We start from the raw sequence: 13,690 nt of genomic DNA, 5'->3' as shown, positions 1-13,690 counted from the left end.
TGCTTTCAGACCGTCCGCAGTTCAGATGTGTAATATAGAAGCTGTGGTGGGCTGTCATTCGGAAAGGTCCGATCGCTATATATATAAATTATCGCCCAACGGAAATCTACTGGTAGATTCACAAACGACCAACAGAGTACGTTCCTCGGAGACCGTGCTTGAAGGTGCGGCGAGTATTACGAATTGAGATACGGACGCTCTGAGAACGAACAGATTATTTACAGGACAATTTTCGAATCACACTGACAATATTAATTGACAACAGTGAATGTGCATATTATTATTTCCATTTGCTTACGAATGTTTACTCTCGCTTTCAATAAAAGGAATTGATACTAATAAACCTACCTGTATTTAGTCTATGCACCTAAGAAAAACCCAATAAAATAACACCAGAGAGATCCCTGTATCTACATAATCAAAGTCTATCACCAAAGCCAACACAAATATAACGAAGAAAAGATGTAAAGATCGAATGAAAGAAAAGAATTATACAAAGAAGAAAATTAATGACAGTTCAATAATTGGCGTTACAATTAAGTAGCACCATTGCCGTGTTAAAAAGAATGCGGTCTAGACAACCTCTACATATGCAACAAGAAATAGATGATAACAAGTAAATGGCAGATCCTACGCAGTCGCCTCCAAAGCCTGCATCTGAACTAATTCGTAGTACTTTGACTTGTTCGCCAATAACTCCTGGTGTGTACCTGCCTCCAAAACTTTTCCGTTCTCAAACACAAAGATGACATCCGCCTTCTGAATCGTTGACAGCCTGTGAGCAACAGCGATTGTCGTTCGGCCCTTAGCAGCAGCATCGAGAGCTGCTTGCACAACCTTCTCCGACTCGGAATCGAGAGCCGAGGTAGCCTCATCGAGTAGCAAAATCGTCGGCTGTCTGATAAGCGCCCGAGCAATCGCAATACGTTGCTTCTGACCCCCGGATAACAATGCACCCTTGGATCCGCAGAGAGTATCGTAGCCATCCGGAAGCGACATAATGAAATCGTGGATATTTGCCTGCTTGCACACAGCATAGATCTGCTCGTCGGTAACAGACTCAGTGCTACCAAGCTCAATGTTCTCTTTGATAGTGCCGGCGTACAGAGTAGGTTCCTGTGATACGAGCGCGATCTGCTTGCGGTACTCATTAATGTTAAATAGCGAGATGTCTTTGCCGTCTAGCATGATCTTGCCCGCAAGAGGGGTGTAGAATGACTCAATAAGACCAATCGTAGTCGATTTTCCGCAACCAGAGGAACCTATGAAAAGTTGGATGAGCCATAATGGAAATACCCAAGATAATATAATACATACCGACAAGTGCGACGTACTGACCAGGCTTGATGGTCAGGTTCAAACCACGGAGAACCGGAACCTGTGGTCGCGTAGGATATCGGAAATGGACGTTCCTGAACTCAACCTCACCTCTGACATTCTGTGGAATATCACCGTCTTCGCTCCAAGTGTCAATTTGAGGCTTGAGCTCTAACAACTGCTTGATGTTCTGAGTCGCCTGATACGCCTTTCCCATATCCGAAGCGTACGAAAACATGATACCAGCGGATTGAGCTCCGAAAACAACAGCCATGAAAGTGACGTAGAACTGGAACAGATCGTACTCACGGTTCTTGAGGAAGCGAGCTCCGTACCAGAAGGTGAGTGCCATGATGAGATAGAGCATTCCTTGGGCGACCCCGTACAGGAGAGCTGAGTAGTGAACAGTACCGCGGCCCTTCTCAATCTGATGTTGCAGCTCCGCGTGGTAATGTCGCATAACGTCCTCCTCGCGCGTGAGCGCGGCGACGGTTCGAATGGCTGACGTCGCTTCGCACGCGTATGATGCCGTTCCTTCGCTAGACTGCTGAGCCTTTCGCTGGAACTTAGCAAGAATATAAAATCTATAGAAGCCCGCCGCCAACAAAAATGGCACGCAAGCAGTAGTGACAAGACCAAGATTCCAAGCAATGACGAGAGCGAGAGTAACAGACGACACTACAATCATCATCGAGGACAGAATCTGCCCAAGAGTGGTGCCTGAAAGACCCTCGACAGCCTGAGCGTCTCGAGACAGGGTACTCGTGAGTGATCCAATAGTGTTCTCATCGCGGTCGAAGAAGCTAATGTCTTGTCGAAGCATCTGGCGCATGGTCATGAGACGAATGCGGCGCACTAGTTTCTGACCGGCGAAAGCAAACAAGCTAAGAGAAATGATGGAAGACAAAAAAGAGACAACGGCAAGCATGAAAAATAAACCGGCGAAGTAATCAATCTCCCGGAGCATAAACTCGGTATCCTGCGGGTACGATCTGAGGGCCTCGATGCACCGTGCATAAAAGAGACCGAGAGCCGGATAACTGAGACCAAGAATACCAGAAAAGATGGCGCCCACAACGTTGAAATGGTTTTCCGGACCAGACAATTTGATAAGGAATCCAACCGTTTCAAAGAAGCCGTAGTTGGAATATACGTTGTCCTCGTCACGGGAGGCTTGAAGGGGCGCAACACTTAACACAGACTTTCCAGTCTTGGTCTTGGACAGACCTAGAAGTGCATCGGTATCCTTGTCATCTGACTTATCGTCGGAACCCTCGAGAGAAGCCTTCTCATCAAGAGTTGAGCTCATGCCATCACTGTCACTGGACGAAGAAGCTGAGTGAGAATTCTGCAAGGCTTCAATCATCTCCTCCTTCTGCTTGTGAATTCGCTGAGCCTCAACAAGTCCGTAGTATTCGCCCTGCTTCGCAAGTAGCTCATTGTGCGTTCCCATCTCGAGAATAGTGCCTTTACGCATGACAACAATGCAATCCGCGTCCTTAACAGTCGACAATCTGTGCGCAATAACAATAGTAGTACGATTCTTAGAAGCGCGATCAAGAGCCTCTTGGACTACACCCTCAGACTTAGTGTCAAGAGCAGAAGTCGCCTCATCTAGCAACAAAATCTTGGGATTTCCAACAATAGCACGTGCAATCGCGATTCTCTGCTTCTGACCACCAGACATCAAGAAACCACGCTCACCAACGTTGGTATTAAGTCCTTCAGGAAGATTATCAATGAAAGTCATCGCGTTGGCCTGCATGCACGCGTCGATCACCAAAGCACGCTTCTCCGCTGGTGACGCATTTTCATATTCGGTTCCGATAAGGCCGTGAGCGACATTCTCATACACAGAACAACCGAACAAAGTAGGTTCCTGCGAGACCAGAGCGATCTCAGATCGAAGCCATTTGATATTGATATCGCTGATACTGACACCATCAAGGAAAATTTGACCAGCCAGAGGTAGATAAAACCGTTCAAGGAGCCCCACGATGGTAGATTTTCCAGATCCAGAGGCACCGACAAGAGCGACGGTCTTTCCAGCGGGAATCGTAAGGTTGAAGTGTTCGAGAATGGTTACATTAGGTCGCGATGGATAGATAAACTTGACATCACGTAGCTCAATATCACCACGGACAGTTTCCAGTCTCTTGCCTGTCTCGATAGAAGAGTCAATAACGGAGACACGATCAATCGTCTGGAAGATCTTGGAAGCAGCAGCCATGCCGTTGGTAATGCTACGGACATGGGGAGAAATGTTGCTTATCGCGTAAGTCCCCTGAACCATAGCCATGAGGATCGTTATGACAGAGGAGATTGTCAGCTCATCGCGAGCGAGGAACTTGGAACCTTGCCAGAAGGCAAGCGAGTCGTTGGAAAATACGCCAAGCCACATGGTGCCAGACATAACGCCGGCAGCGATTCCAGCCCGCAATGCCCACTTCTGAGAAATAGCAAGAAATTTGTCGTACTTCAAAGCGAGACGGTCCTGGATCCCAAATGCCTGGACGTTTCGCACACTGGACAACACCTCTTCCGCAAGCGTACCGCCAGTGGAGACCCCGCCAAGCGCAAGCTTATAGTACTTCGTCATTTTCCCGGAGGAAATGAAGAACGTGGTGAGAATGAAGACCGCGACGGACAACATGATGAAAGTCAGCTTGTACGACAGTGCGAAACCGAGAGCAAACGCCGCGAAGAAAGTCGTCACATTTGACACAATGAAGCCAACCTGCGGCAGCTGTTAGGACGTTCGTAATTGTAAAACCTTTCGCTAAAGAGACAAACCTTCTCGGAGATCGCATCCTGAATTAACAATGTGTCGGCTGAGATACGGGTAGTGATCTCCCCAGAACCAAGCTTATCGAAGTATCCAATATTCTGCTTGAGAGTCGCTCTTAAATAATTTTCGCGAATCCTTGATGACAAAACATCGCCGCGACCAATAAAGATAGACATTTCAATGTAAGACAAAATGATATCTCCGAGACCAATCGCAAGGAAGAATAGGGCAAAATTGTTGACGCGTCGCTGGAATTCCTCCGGAGAAATATACGTTGGCATGAACTCAGAGTTGCAGTCATGATATGCTTCAGTACGATTGTATAAATCGTACATACCCGTGCAGTTGTAGGTAGCACTCTCGAACATTGGGTATGTGCCATTGAAGTACTTATCGGTGTATGTGCCATTGTAATATATTCCACCTTTAAACGGATCAAAACGATAGTAATCGGCGAAAGTCTGTGTAATGTATCCAAACACAAGCGTCATGAGCGGCTTCGCAGTACCTTCCAAAATGCCACTGGTAGTGGCAATGAGATAAAGGAGTTTGTCTGTAGCAGTAGCATATCTAAACATCTGGAAGAAACTGCTGGTGATATCTGGGACAACTACTTGCTCTCGCAGGATCTTTGCCTCGCTCGGTGGTAGCGAAGAGAATTCGTCAGCATACTTTGGAACATCGATCGCGGTAGAAGACTTTTCGGATCCCAGTAATGGAGTAGTCTGAGTGTCCCCAGATACCGTCGAGACGGAACACTCATTTGTAGCGGCGTCTTTCTCTTCCTTTCCCATTGTCTGTCTCAACGGGAAACGCAGGGAGGAGAATGACCGATAGGGAGTTGAACAAAGAAGAGAGAGAATGGAGAAATGAAAGGATGTAGCGTTGTCAGCGGTGGCTTGGAGGCGGACGCCGAATGTGAGTCTGGGAAAGTGTGAGTCGCAATCCATGATCCATGCCGATGGTCACTGTAAACCTTGATAACGAACAGCCTTGGTGTGCCCCTCCAACGGCTCGCTCTGCAGAGCCCATCGGCCTCCCATCGTCTAGAAAAAACCCCGATCAGTTCTATCCACCATATTTAACCCTCCAAATAATTTGCGAATTCTAGCCATTAGTACGGGCATATGGGCAATAATTTCGCAGTGTCGCGGCTACTTTGTTATCGTTATCAGCGGCGCTCGGACGAAAATAGCGCAGAATCGGCCTCCGGGATGTGCTCAATGCTAACCCTTATGAAATCCCCAAAAAAAAAAGGACTTGTCAATGAAGTGCGAGAAATTTTGACAAGTCTGAACAAAATTAAACAACGAAAATCTTGTGATTTGAATATATCTTTGATCCAGCTAAACAATCGCTGGGGCTTAGGTAACCTTTGAACGTATAATTGATACCACAGCTCAGTGCAGCGATGACGACATTCCCCGCCACACAGAGTACTGCCAGAGCTACTCGATCGCGCAGACATACCTATACTCGTAGATCAAATCAACTCTAGGGATCGGTACGGATAGACGGATAACGGATATATCCGTGGATATCCGTCGTGGATACGGATATGGATATGGATATACACGGATACGGATCCGGATACGGATCAGAGACGACTGATTGGTCATATCCATGGATATATCCACGGATACCATTGGCTAAGGGTCTGTTTTTGGAGTTACGGTGTCCTGATTGCCGTCACCTATCAAGCACTTCATTCTCACTTCATTCCCACTTAATTCCCATTTGTTATATTCGCTAAATACGTCTCCAAATTGTCGTCACGTGACTGACATGACATTTTTGGATTAGGTTCCATTTACCTCAGCCGCAGATTGGTTTTCGACGCAACTGCGAACGCGTCGGATATTGATCGGTATTTTGATGACGGTGTCATTAGCCTCGCAAATACTAATACTAAGGCTAATGAGAACTGGCTCTTTAGGTGGTGGAACGCCCATAAAGGCGATTACCGCCAAACGGCAAGAGCTGCTCGGGATTTCTTAGCGCTGCCAGCATCTGAAGTTGCTTGTGAGCGGCTCTTCAGCAGCGGTAGAGATTTGTTGGGACTGCGGAGGCACCGAATGAACGGGGAAGCTATGAGGATCTAAGAGGAAGTCGTGGTGGCCTACGGTGCTGGTCAGTTTGGGTCGTCGATGAATGGGAAAAGAGCCGGTTAAGAAGTTGCGCAAGCATCTTCGGCGGTATGTTACCGTGGTGCCAGTAGACGAGTATCGAACGAGTCAAGTCTGCTCCAAACACAACGAGGAGCAGAGAGAGAGGACGGGTCTTCGGGAGGAAGAGGATGATGGTGGGGGATCGCGTTTAACAGGCGCAGAGGCGGGGGTGGAGGGAAGAAGACGACAAGGGAAGCAACAGCTGGGTAACTCGAAGAGTTCATCCTTTATTTATTACTCCAACGAATTTGAATGTACATAGGGACCTAATTCATATCCACGCACAACGCAATGCAAATGGAGACAAAGGACCATCTCTCCATGCTGTACTATGCTGAAACAAGTGTCATACAGTTTGGAACAGAGATGTGAACGCGGCTCGGAACATTGCGTGGATATTTTGCTGGATGAGCGTCCATAGTGGACGACGACCACCACTGTTCCGTAGATGTAACATCGATGATGCAGGCTGCGGCTGAAGGAAGCTTTCTGCATCTTTTATTCGGTTGGCTTGGGTTTTACTCTAACTAGCCCTAGCTGAATCAGAAAATATAAATCGATGCAGTAATCCGATGTTAGGCAGCATCATGTTATTGGTGGACTGCAAAAGTTGGGCAAAATGAGATCGACCTAAAGAGCCAACCGTTATTGCTAGGAATTGTTCTTGGTAATCAATTTGCTCTGTACGCATGCAACCCTCATGTCAATGAGATGAGAATTTATACTCCTTGCTACCGGCTGAAGATGAATCGAGCATAGTAAATGCGACTTTATAAGTGTATATTTTTGTGCCAATATAAGTACATGTAAAAGCGTCTTCCATCGCTTAACTTCATAATTAAACAATCCCATACTCACAAAACCGTTACACAGATGCCGACACATTTCACTACCCTTATTTTTGTTCATTTACACAACCAACCGCACATCACACCTATTTAACCCTCGAGTCTCAACTTAGCGGTGGGGTTGGTGACCTTGACGCCGAGCTGCTTTGCCTTTTCGAGGATGCTGATTCTCTTGCGCGACGAAACGTTGTGGGCGATCTCAGCAGCATAAGTCTTGGGGTGCATGAGCAAAAGCTCAACATCAGCAACGTTGCGAACAACGAAAGCCTTGTGGCCAGAGGGCATCAAGTGACGCGTCTTCTTGTTCGATCCGTAACCAATCTTAGGCATGGCAGAAGTACCCTTGAAGCTAATTCAAAATAATCAGCATTAGTCCATATCAATAAACCCGAGATCATCCTTCTGAATAAATTATGCAAATCTCATTCCTCTCATTCTTTTCAACCGCGGCAGCTTGATCATAACACAAAACAACTTACCGACGTCGGATACGAGAGTCAATACCCTTGGGTTTCCGCCACGACTCCTTGACACCGATAACAGCATCGGACTGCCATCTCTTGAACTTGGTAGTCTTCTTCTTGACGATCTTGGGGTGTGGAGCAGCGGGGGCCATTGTTGCTGAATCGTCGTCAAATGGTGCTGAGATGCAGGTGCTGACGATTGTATGGAATCTCGAATATCCTCCAAATTGCTGGTGAGGTGGTTGGAAGAAAGCCCTGACCCGCCGACAGAGGATGTTGCGTGACTGTGTTTTCCTCCAGTTCTGCTCGCGCTTAGGGTTACGCCCTGAAAGATAGTTGCCCACTTTAACCCTAATAATTCAACGGAAGGAACCGGAAACCAAATCTAGTATTTCCACACAGAGTGAAACGAAGTGCATGGTAAATTTGTTCATTTAACGAGTAATCTAGCAATCTAGTTGCTGCATTTTGCTAAGGAGGAGACTGGACCTGTTTGTCACTATATAAGCAATTCTATTCATTTTGCACTGGAAATGGAAATGATAATCTAAAATGACAAATGCGAACCAACTGAATCCCAAATTTGTAAATACTTTGTTATTTAACTTGCGGCATATACTGTACCATAATAGTCAGGGGTGCACATGACCGATGATGACGTCATTTCTTCTTTATAGTTCTGGGGCGTTCCCATAGATTCTAGAAGCCCTAACCCATTCCCAGCGCTATTTCGTGGAGTCGGCCGCGGAGTGCACTCCACCACTTAAGATCCTATAACTACGCCTCGATCGACTTGCTTCACTGCTTTCCTCATAAGCAGAACAGGAGACTATTATAATTCGACATCCGCTCATCTTGTGGCCATGGAACGCCTATATTATGTCGAGAGTCCGGCTCAGCGACGTTCAGCTTCCGCATCGGCGATTGCTGTCCATCGTGCCCACTTATCTCACTACATCTCACAACTATCCGCGCTTGAGCGAGAACAGCAGCGATTATCACTTGAGCAGCAACTTTTGTCTCGTCAGGAGGCGCAATTAGCTGCAAAGCGGGACCAATTGACATATCTGATTGCGGAGGAACAGGATCTCGTGTTGCGCGCGATCCAGCAGCAGCAACAGCAGCAGCGAGATGAAGAAGAAGCTATACTGGCCGTGGCTCTAATGGAACGTGAGGCATTGATCGCTAGGCGACAGAAATTGCGCTATGCAGTTTATCGAAAGCAACAGGAAGAAAAGGCTCGGAAGGATGCTCAGATCGAGCGGGTTTTGCAGGTCGTACAGCAACAGGGTCAACGGTCGCAGCCCGCGTCACCTCAGCAATCCATCCCATTTTTGCAAATACAACAACAGCAGCAATCTCATGCTTCGCCGTACGGGTCAGACTCGGAACTGGAGGAGACAGGTGTAAGACCTGGATCGATCTCGTCAATGTTGAGACAGCAAGGAATCAAGCCACACGATCTCTACTCCCCTTATGCAACGCCGCACTCGAACCGGAAACGTGGATCAAGACGAGGTCCTCAGCAATCGACGGTTTCAGAGATTTCTAGACTGCAGGCTCAAGAGCATGAGGCGACGAGTTCAAAGCTTATACCTGACGTCAACTATGCGTCTGCACAAGATTTCTTATCTGCACTCTTTGGTGGTGTTGAGCAAGCCCATCCTGAGACTGACAATGTGGAACCAAAGGTTGCGGGGTCCAAGCTAGACCAACCCTCTACCAATCAATTGTCTGTCGACGAATTGGCCAGGATCTTATTTAGTAGCGACGGGATGAACGCTGATCGCACCTCTGAAACTTTGGAGCCGCGCGTACCACTGGAGCCACCGGCGGCACGCCAACCGTTCCACTACACACTTTCACGGTCGTCAATTCCTCGCGCTGATTCCCCGCCATTGTCGGTGATACCATCCCCATTAGAGGCTATTGCGATTCAAATCCGGACCCTTCATGAAAAAGTCTCACGAGCAGCAGCCGGCATTGACACCATTCCAACGCATCTTCCGGAGTCCAGACGCCGCCAGGCTCTTCTTGATATTCAAGTCGAGCTCGAGCGATGCTACTCAGACCTTGATGATATACTTATTTCACCAGCTGAAGGCGAAGAGGACGACGAGGAGACGAAAGAACAACGCCAAAAGCTACGCCTACAGAAGCATGCTGTTACCACACTTGCTGTTGATGCTGCAGACCGGATTGATAAGATCCTCTCACCTGCGAGCCGGTCGGATTCGGAAACTGAAGAGGAGGAGGAGGAGGAGGAGTATGAAGTTTTGCCGCCCGTACCGGCAGAGTTAAATGGTGCGGGTCCATTAGATGAGTCGACAATTTTAATTCCATCACCATTTAATCAGGCAGACCTAGGCACGAGTAGTTCATCATCGAGTGAGTCGACGTCTGTGTTTGGGTCGGAGATTGCAACCCCCAAGACTCAACAGGAGAAAGCAGAGCTCGCCTCTGAAAAGATCAATGAAGATGGCGAGTTTTATGTCTTGGGAAAGCGGTCGGCAGAGACATCGTCAGCTGGACTCGTGAATGCGAATGAGGAAAAGGGCATGGCGCCGGAGGACGCGACTGAAATTAAGGTGAATCTTACATCCGCTGCCAATGCATCTACTGGCACAAACACTCCGTCCACCAGAGACGACGATGATTCTTCGGTGATTGTTACTGCGTCTGCTCCCGTGATTCATGATCAGACTGCGGATGAGGTTTTTGTACCAGAGGGTGGGGACAAGTCGGGCCATATCGTGTTAGAGAAGAATACAGGTCAAGAGGTGGAGGAGTTTTTGGATTCAGAAGAGAAGAGTGAAGTGAAGGTTAGCCTCAGCGTTAAGGAGGCTCAAAGGTCTGTGGTGGATAAGGTCAAGAGTGAGGGGCGATCTAGATCACACAGTCCATTGAGACATGTTGTATTGGAAGATGTAGCCAATGACGAGTAACGGAAGCAAATGAGGAACTGTTTTCTACTGGGGATAGCTTGGTACACCGGATTAGTATATGTGGTCCACTGTATTCTGTAACAATTCTACCGACGATTCTTTATTTCTGGGTTTTTCGGGCCTTCATATAATGAACCCATTGCGCCAGACACCAGCCACCGATGAGCCCACCTAAATGACCAGCGTGATCAATCCCACCACGCTTCCCCATAAACCCTCTCGCTATTCCAAACACGCTCCATGCAGCTGTGCCAAGGGTTGCTGTTTCCATAGTCATTCGAATGAAAGGAAGTCCGAGCACGCTCACCTCGACGTCTGGTCTCATCGTACTTAGGAATGACAGCATACCCATGCAAACCGCCGATGCGCCGAGTGTTGGCAGATGCGTCCGCTGAAACAGTAAACTGCCGATCGATCCGCTAGATCCACAGATTGCGTAGAGCAAGAAAATAGCGTCGGGACCGTAGATCATTTCAATGAATGTTCCTAGGTTGTACATGGCATATGCATTCATGAAAATGTGCATGCCATCGCGATGTGAAAAGGCAGACAGGAGAATGCTGCTGGTAGGTGACATTGGTGACGAAATCTTACGCGTTCTGGTCATTAGGTCGAGGCGAAGGTAACCGTGGCGGACTAGGAAGGGTGCGAAACTTGGAATAGCTCGCTTGACGACAAAGAGAGCTACATTGGCAGCCACTACAGTTGTAGTAACTGGAGACAGTGACGAAGCCATCAGATTTCGCAAGTAGTCATTCTTCGCTGCACCATTGTAACTCAACTCTGACATCAATAGCAAACCGGCGGACAGCAATGCTGATGTTGCCACAAATCGCACGACAAAGCCGGGATAGGAGTAGAATGGGTTGCGACTCTGAGAAACAAACGAATCTCTGCGTGAAAGATATTCTTTCGAGTAGTCGTATAGGAACAGATCATCATTGTTCGGCCTCCTGTTGGTGAAGAACTTGCGCCGGGTTGTACTCCTCAACGGTAGAACGCGAATTTGTTGGACCGGCGAATGGCGACATAAAATAAAAGACGGTGACAGGCATGTTCCCTGGCTGAGTCGCCATGAAAGGGCCATATTGCTCTGTTTCAGACGAGCTCTGCCAGTAGTTCTACGAACAGCGGCGAGTTTGATACTGGCGAGGAAATACGGAGGAAACTTATTTGCAAATATTGGGGTGGATGTAACGCATAGTTCTAAGGGCTAGCTCTAATTTTCTGGCCGTACATTCGCAACCAAGATACGAATACTCGCCGAGTGCAGTGCCTCAACAAATTAATTCTAAAGATTCATAAAAATTTATATTTAATATATTATATTGTTAATGGTCGACTTGCATAGGCAAGACCAAATGATACAATACAGAATGCACACATGCTTATAGCACGCTGTTGGTGGGTGTCCAATGGTGTCCAATCTGTCACTCATATATGGTGGGCGGGTGTGCCGATATGAAGTTTAAAATGGCCCTCTGGAGTCTTTTAGCTTACGTCTCTAAAGTGACAACAAAGCCAATTGTATGGAGGTTATATTTTAGTAGTGCCATTGGATGCACTAAGAGGTAAATGAAACCCAGGAGATGCTGGCTCAGCTCCATGACATTTATTTAAATATATATCCTATGTCCAGTCTGCCGTCAGTTGGACTTAGTGCTACGGATGACTTCATCTATCAATTGCGCTGCAATGACGACTCCATAAATATCGAAGTGCCGTATTCAGCGAACTGTATATTTTGAATAAAGGTGGTATCAGTTGCTGTCGTGATTGACAGTTAAATGCTTCAATATCCTTAATTGCAATGCGGAGCGTGGATTGGTGAATTGTACCATTTTCAGTTGCCAAGATTGTGGCGCTTCGATTGGGCACAGGACAATGTCGACGACGTCAGAGCGATAAGTCCCGTCTCTCGATAACAAAGTCCGTCCGTCTGCCTTCCATAACCCATCACAACAACAAATCCAAGATTGAAAATGTCGTCCGAAGCTTGTGATACTATTCCTATCCCTCAATTCACTCGTAAGTTTAACTTGTTTCGAATTCAGTGATAATTCACGATTACCAATGATCGCATAACTAATAAATTACGCCTACCAGCGGATTACACACCGAAAGGTGAATATGAGCTTGTCGACAATCGCAAAGTCTATGTCGTTGGAAACCCAAAGGCTACTTATGCTTTGATTTGCATTTACGGTACGCATGAACTATTTATTTTTTATCGCGCGATAGTGAGCAATTGGAGGAGACGGAGATAAAGCTAAACTAAGACTAGATATATTTGGTTATCACAAAAACACATTCCAAGGCTGTGACTATCTTGCCACTGGCACCGAAGATGCTCCGCTGGTTGTAATGCCAGACTTCTTCAACGGCGAAGTTGTTCCTTTCAACGACCCTGAAGCTAGAAAAGCATGGAGCGCGAAGAATGCGTATCAGAATCATGTTCCGTACCTGCAGACTGTCCTTGACTGGATCAAGGAGAAGTATCCGTCAATCAAAGTCACTGGCCTTTATGGCTTCTGCTGGGGTGGTAAATTTTCCATCGCGTGTGCGAAGATGGATATGGTCAAGGCCGTCGCGTTGATTCATCCCTCACGTCTTACCGAAAGCGACGCCGACGGCATTGAGGACGTGCCAGTTTTGATTATTGCAACCAAAAATGAGACGGTCGAGAACCTGGCTGGATTGGTGTCGAAGTTGAATAAAGTTGACTACGTCCGTATGGACGATGTGTTCCACGGATGGTGCGCGGCTCGAGGCGATTGGGGAGATGCGTTGCAGAAGGAGAGAGCGGAGGAAGCTATGAGAAAGACTAACGAGTTTTTCCATAAAGCCTTGCTTTAAGTGATCCAATTTTGATGCAGTGACAATCGTTTTTTTGAGTATGAGTAAAAGCGCGTGTATTTGTTGCGGCTTACAGGAAAATTTTGGTGTGTTTGTTGTGTAACGAGGGTTACAGTCAGATTTTAAGTAGTGAACACAAACAATCTAACTAGTTTTATTATGTGCTGAATTGCTGGAATTTTGACCAACGCATTAGCTCCTCTGTATTCATCAAGTATCCATAGCTATCAATAGTTCCACGCGAATCTATGAGCAGGATGACATGTACTGCTAATTTCAGTCCTTTGTGCTCATAATGTTGGCA

General features: G+C 47.0%; 5 protein-coding genes across 5 annotated transcripts; 2 read left to right on the top strand and 3 right to left on the bottom strand.

Annotated features, from left to right (window-relative positions):
* Window positions 1–630: 630 nt before the first annotated feature.
* Window positions 631–4,899, bottom strand: V1513DRAFT_372181 (P-loop containing nucleoside triphosphate hydrolase protein; the record flags this gene model as incomplete). Its single annotated transcript, XM_066894769.1, has 3 exons — window positions 631–1,262; window positions 1,318–4,054; window positions 4,111–4,899. The coding sequence occupies 3 exons, from the start codon at window positions 4,897–4,899 to the stop codon at window positions 631–633; spliced, it is 4,158 nt and encodes a 1,385-aa protein (XP_066756383.1).
* Window positions 4,900–7,035: 2,136 nt separating this feature from the next.
* On the bottom strand, window positions 7,036–7,789 carry V1513DRAFT_434733 (60S ribosomal protein eL32). Its single transcript, XM_066896505.1, has 2 exons — window positions 7,601–7,789; window positions 7,036–7,470 (listed from the first exon to the last, which is right to left on the bottom strand). Exons 1-2 carry the CDS (start codon window positions 7,735–7,737, stop codon window positions 7,212–7,214), a joined length of 396 nt encoding a protein of 131 aa, XP_066756382.1. The 5' UTR covers window positions 7,738–7,789; the 3' UTR covers window positions 7,036–7,211.
* A 566-nt stretch (window positions 7,790–8,355) lies between these two features.
* On the top strand, window positions 8,356–10,750 carry V1513DRAFT_434732 (uncharacterized protein). Its single transcript, XM_066896504.1, has one exon. The coding sequence runs from the start codon at window positions 8,449–8,451 to the stop codon at window positions 10,528–10,530; it is 2,082 nt and encodes a 693-aa protein (XP_066756381.1). The 5' UTR covers window positions 8,356–8,448; the 3' UTR covers window positions 10,531–10,750.
* Window positions 10,550–11,671, bottom strand: V1513DRAFT_434731 (uncharacterized protein). The gene has a single exon (XM_066896503.1). The coding sequence runs from the start codon at window positions 11,615–11,617 to the stop codon at window positions 10,631–10,633; it is 987 nt and encodes a 328-aa protein (XP_066756380.1). The 5' UTR covers window positions 11,618–11,671; the 3' UTR covers window positions 10,550–10,630.
* A 765-nt stretch (window positions 11,672–12,436) lies between these two features.
* Window positions 12,437–13,675, top strand: V1513DRAFT_434728 (Alpha/Beta hydrolase protein). Its single transcript, XM_066896502.1, has 3 exons — window positions 12,437–12,558; window positions 12,637–12,735; window positions 12,815–13,675. Exons 1-3 carry the CDS (start codon window positions 12,513–12,515, stop codon window positions 13,384–13,386), a joined length of 717 nt encoding a protein of 238 aa, XP_066756379.1. The 5' UTR covers window positions 12,437–12,512; the 3' UTR covers window positions 13,387–13,675.
* The last annotated feature ends 15 nt before the right edge of the window (window positions 13,676–13,690 follow it).

Source organism: Lipomyces chichibuensis, assembly GCF_038497645.1.
Source record: "Lipomyces chichibuensis strain CBS 12929 unplaced genomic scaffold V1513scaffold_1, whole genome shotgun sequence".
In the NCBI taxonomy this organism is placed as follows: Eukaryota; Fungi; Ascomycota; class Lipomycetes; order Lipomycetales; family Lipomycetaceae; genus Lipomyces; species Lipomyces chichibuensis.
This window is presented reverse-complemented; position numbering and strand designations above follow the sequence as displayed.

Excerpts from the sequence above, each read along its gene's own strand:
- V1513DRAFT_434733 (XM_066896505.1), bottom strand. The coding sequence starts at position 7,737 with ATGGCCCCCGCTGCTCCACACCCCAAGATCGTCAAGAAGAAGACTACC. Across the intron at positions 7,471-7,600 it reads GACTCTCGTATCCGACGTCG|CTTCAAGGGTACTTCTGCCA; the intron begins GTAAGTTGTTTT and ends ATTTTGAATTAG.
- V1513DRAFT_434731 (XM_066896503.1), bottom strand. The coding sequence starts at position 11,617 with ATGGCCCTTTCATGGCGACTCAGCCAGGGAACATGCCTGTCACCGTCT.
- V1513DRAFT_434732 (XM_066896504.1), top strand. The coding sequence starts at position 8,449 with ATGGAACGCCTATATTATGTCGAGAGTCCGGCTCAGCGACGTTCAGCT.
- V1513DRAFT_434728 (XM_066896502.1), top strand. The coding sequence starts at position 12,513 with ATGTCGTCCGAAGCTTGTGATACTATTCCTATCCCTCAATTCACTC. Across the intron at positions 12,559-12,636 it reads TCCTATCCCTCAATTCACTC|CGGATTACACACCGAAAGGT; the intron begins GTAAGTTTAACT and ends TACGCCTACCAG. Across the intron at positions 12,736-12,814 it reads TGCTTTGATTTGCATTTACG|ATATATTTGGTTATCACAAA; the intron begins GTACGCATGAAC and ends AACTAAGACTAG.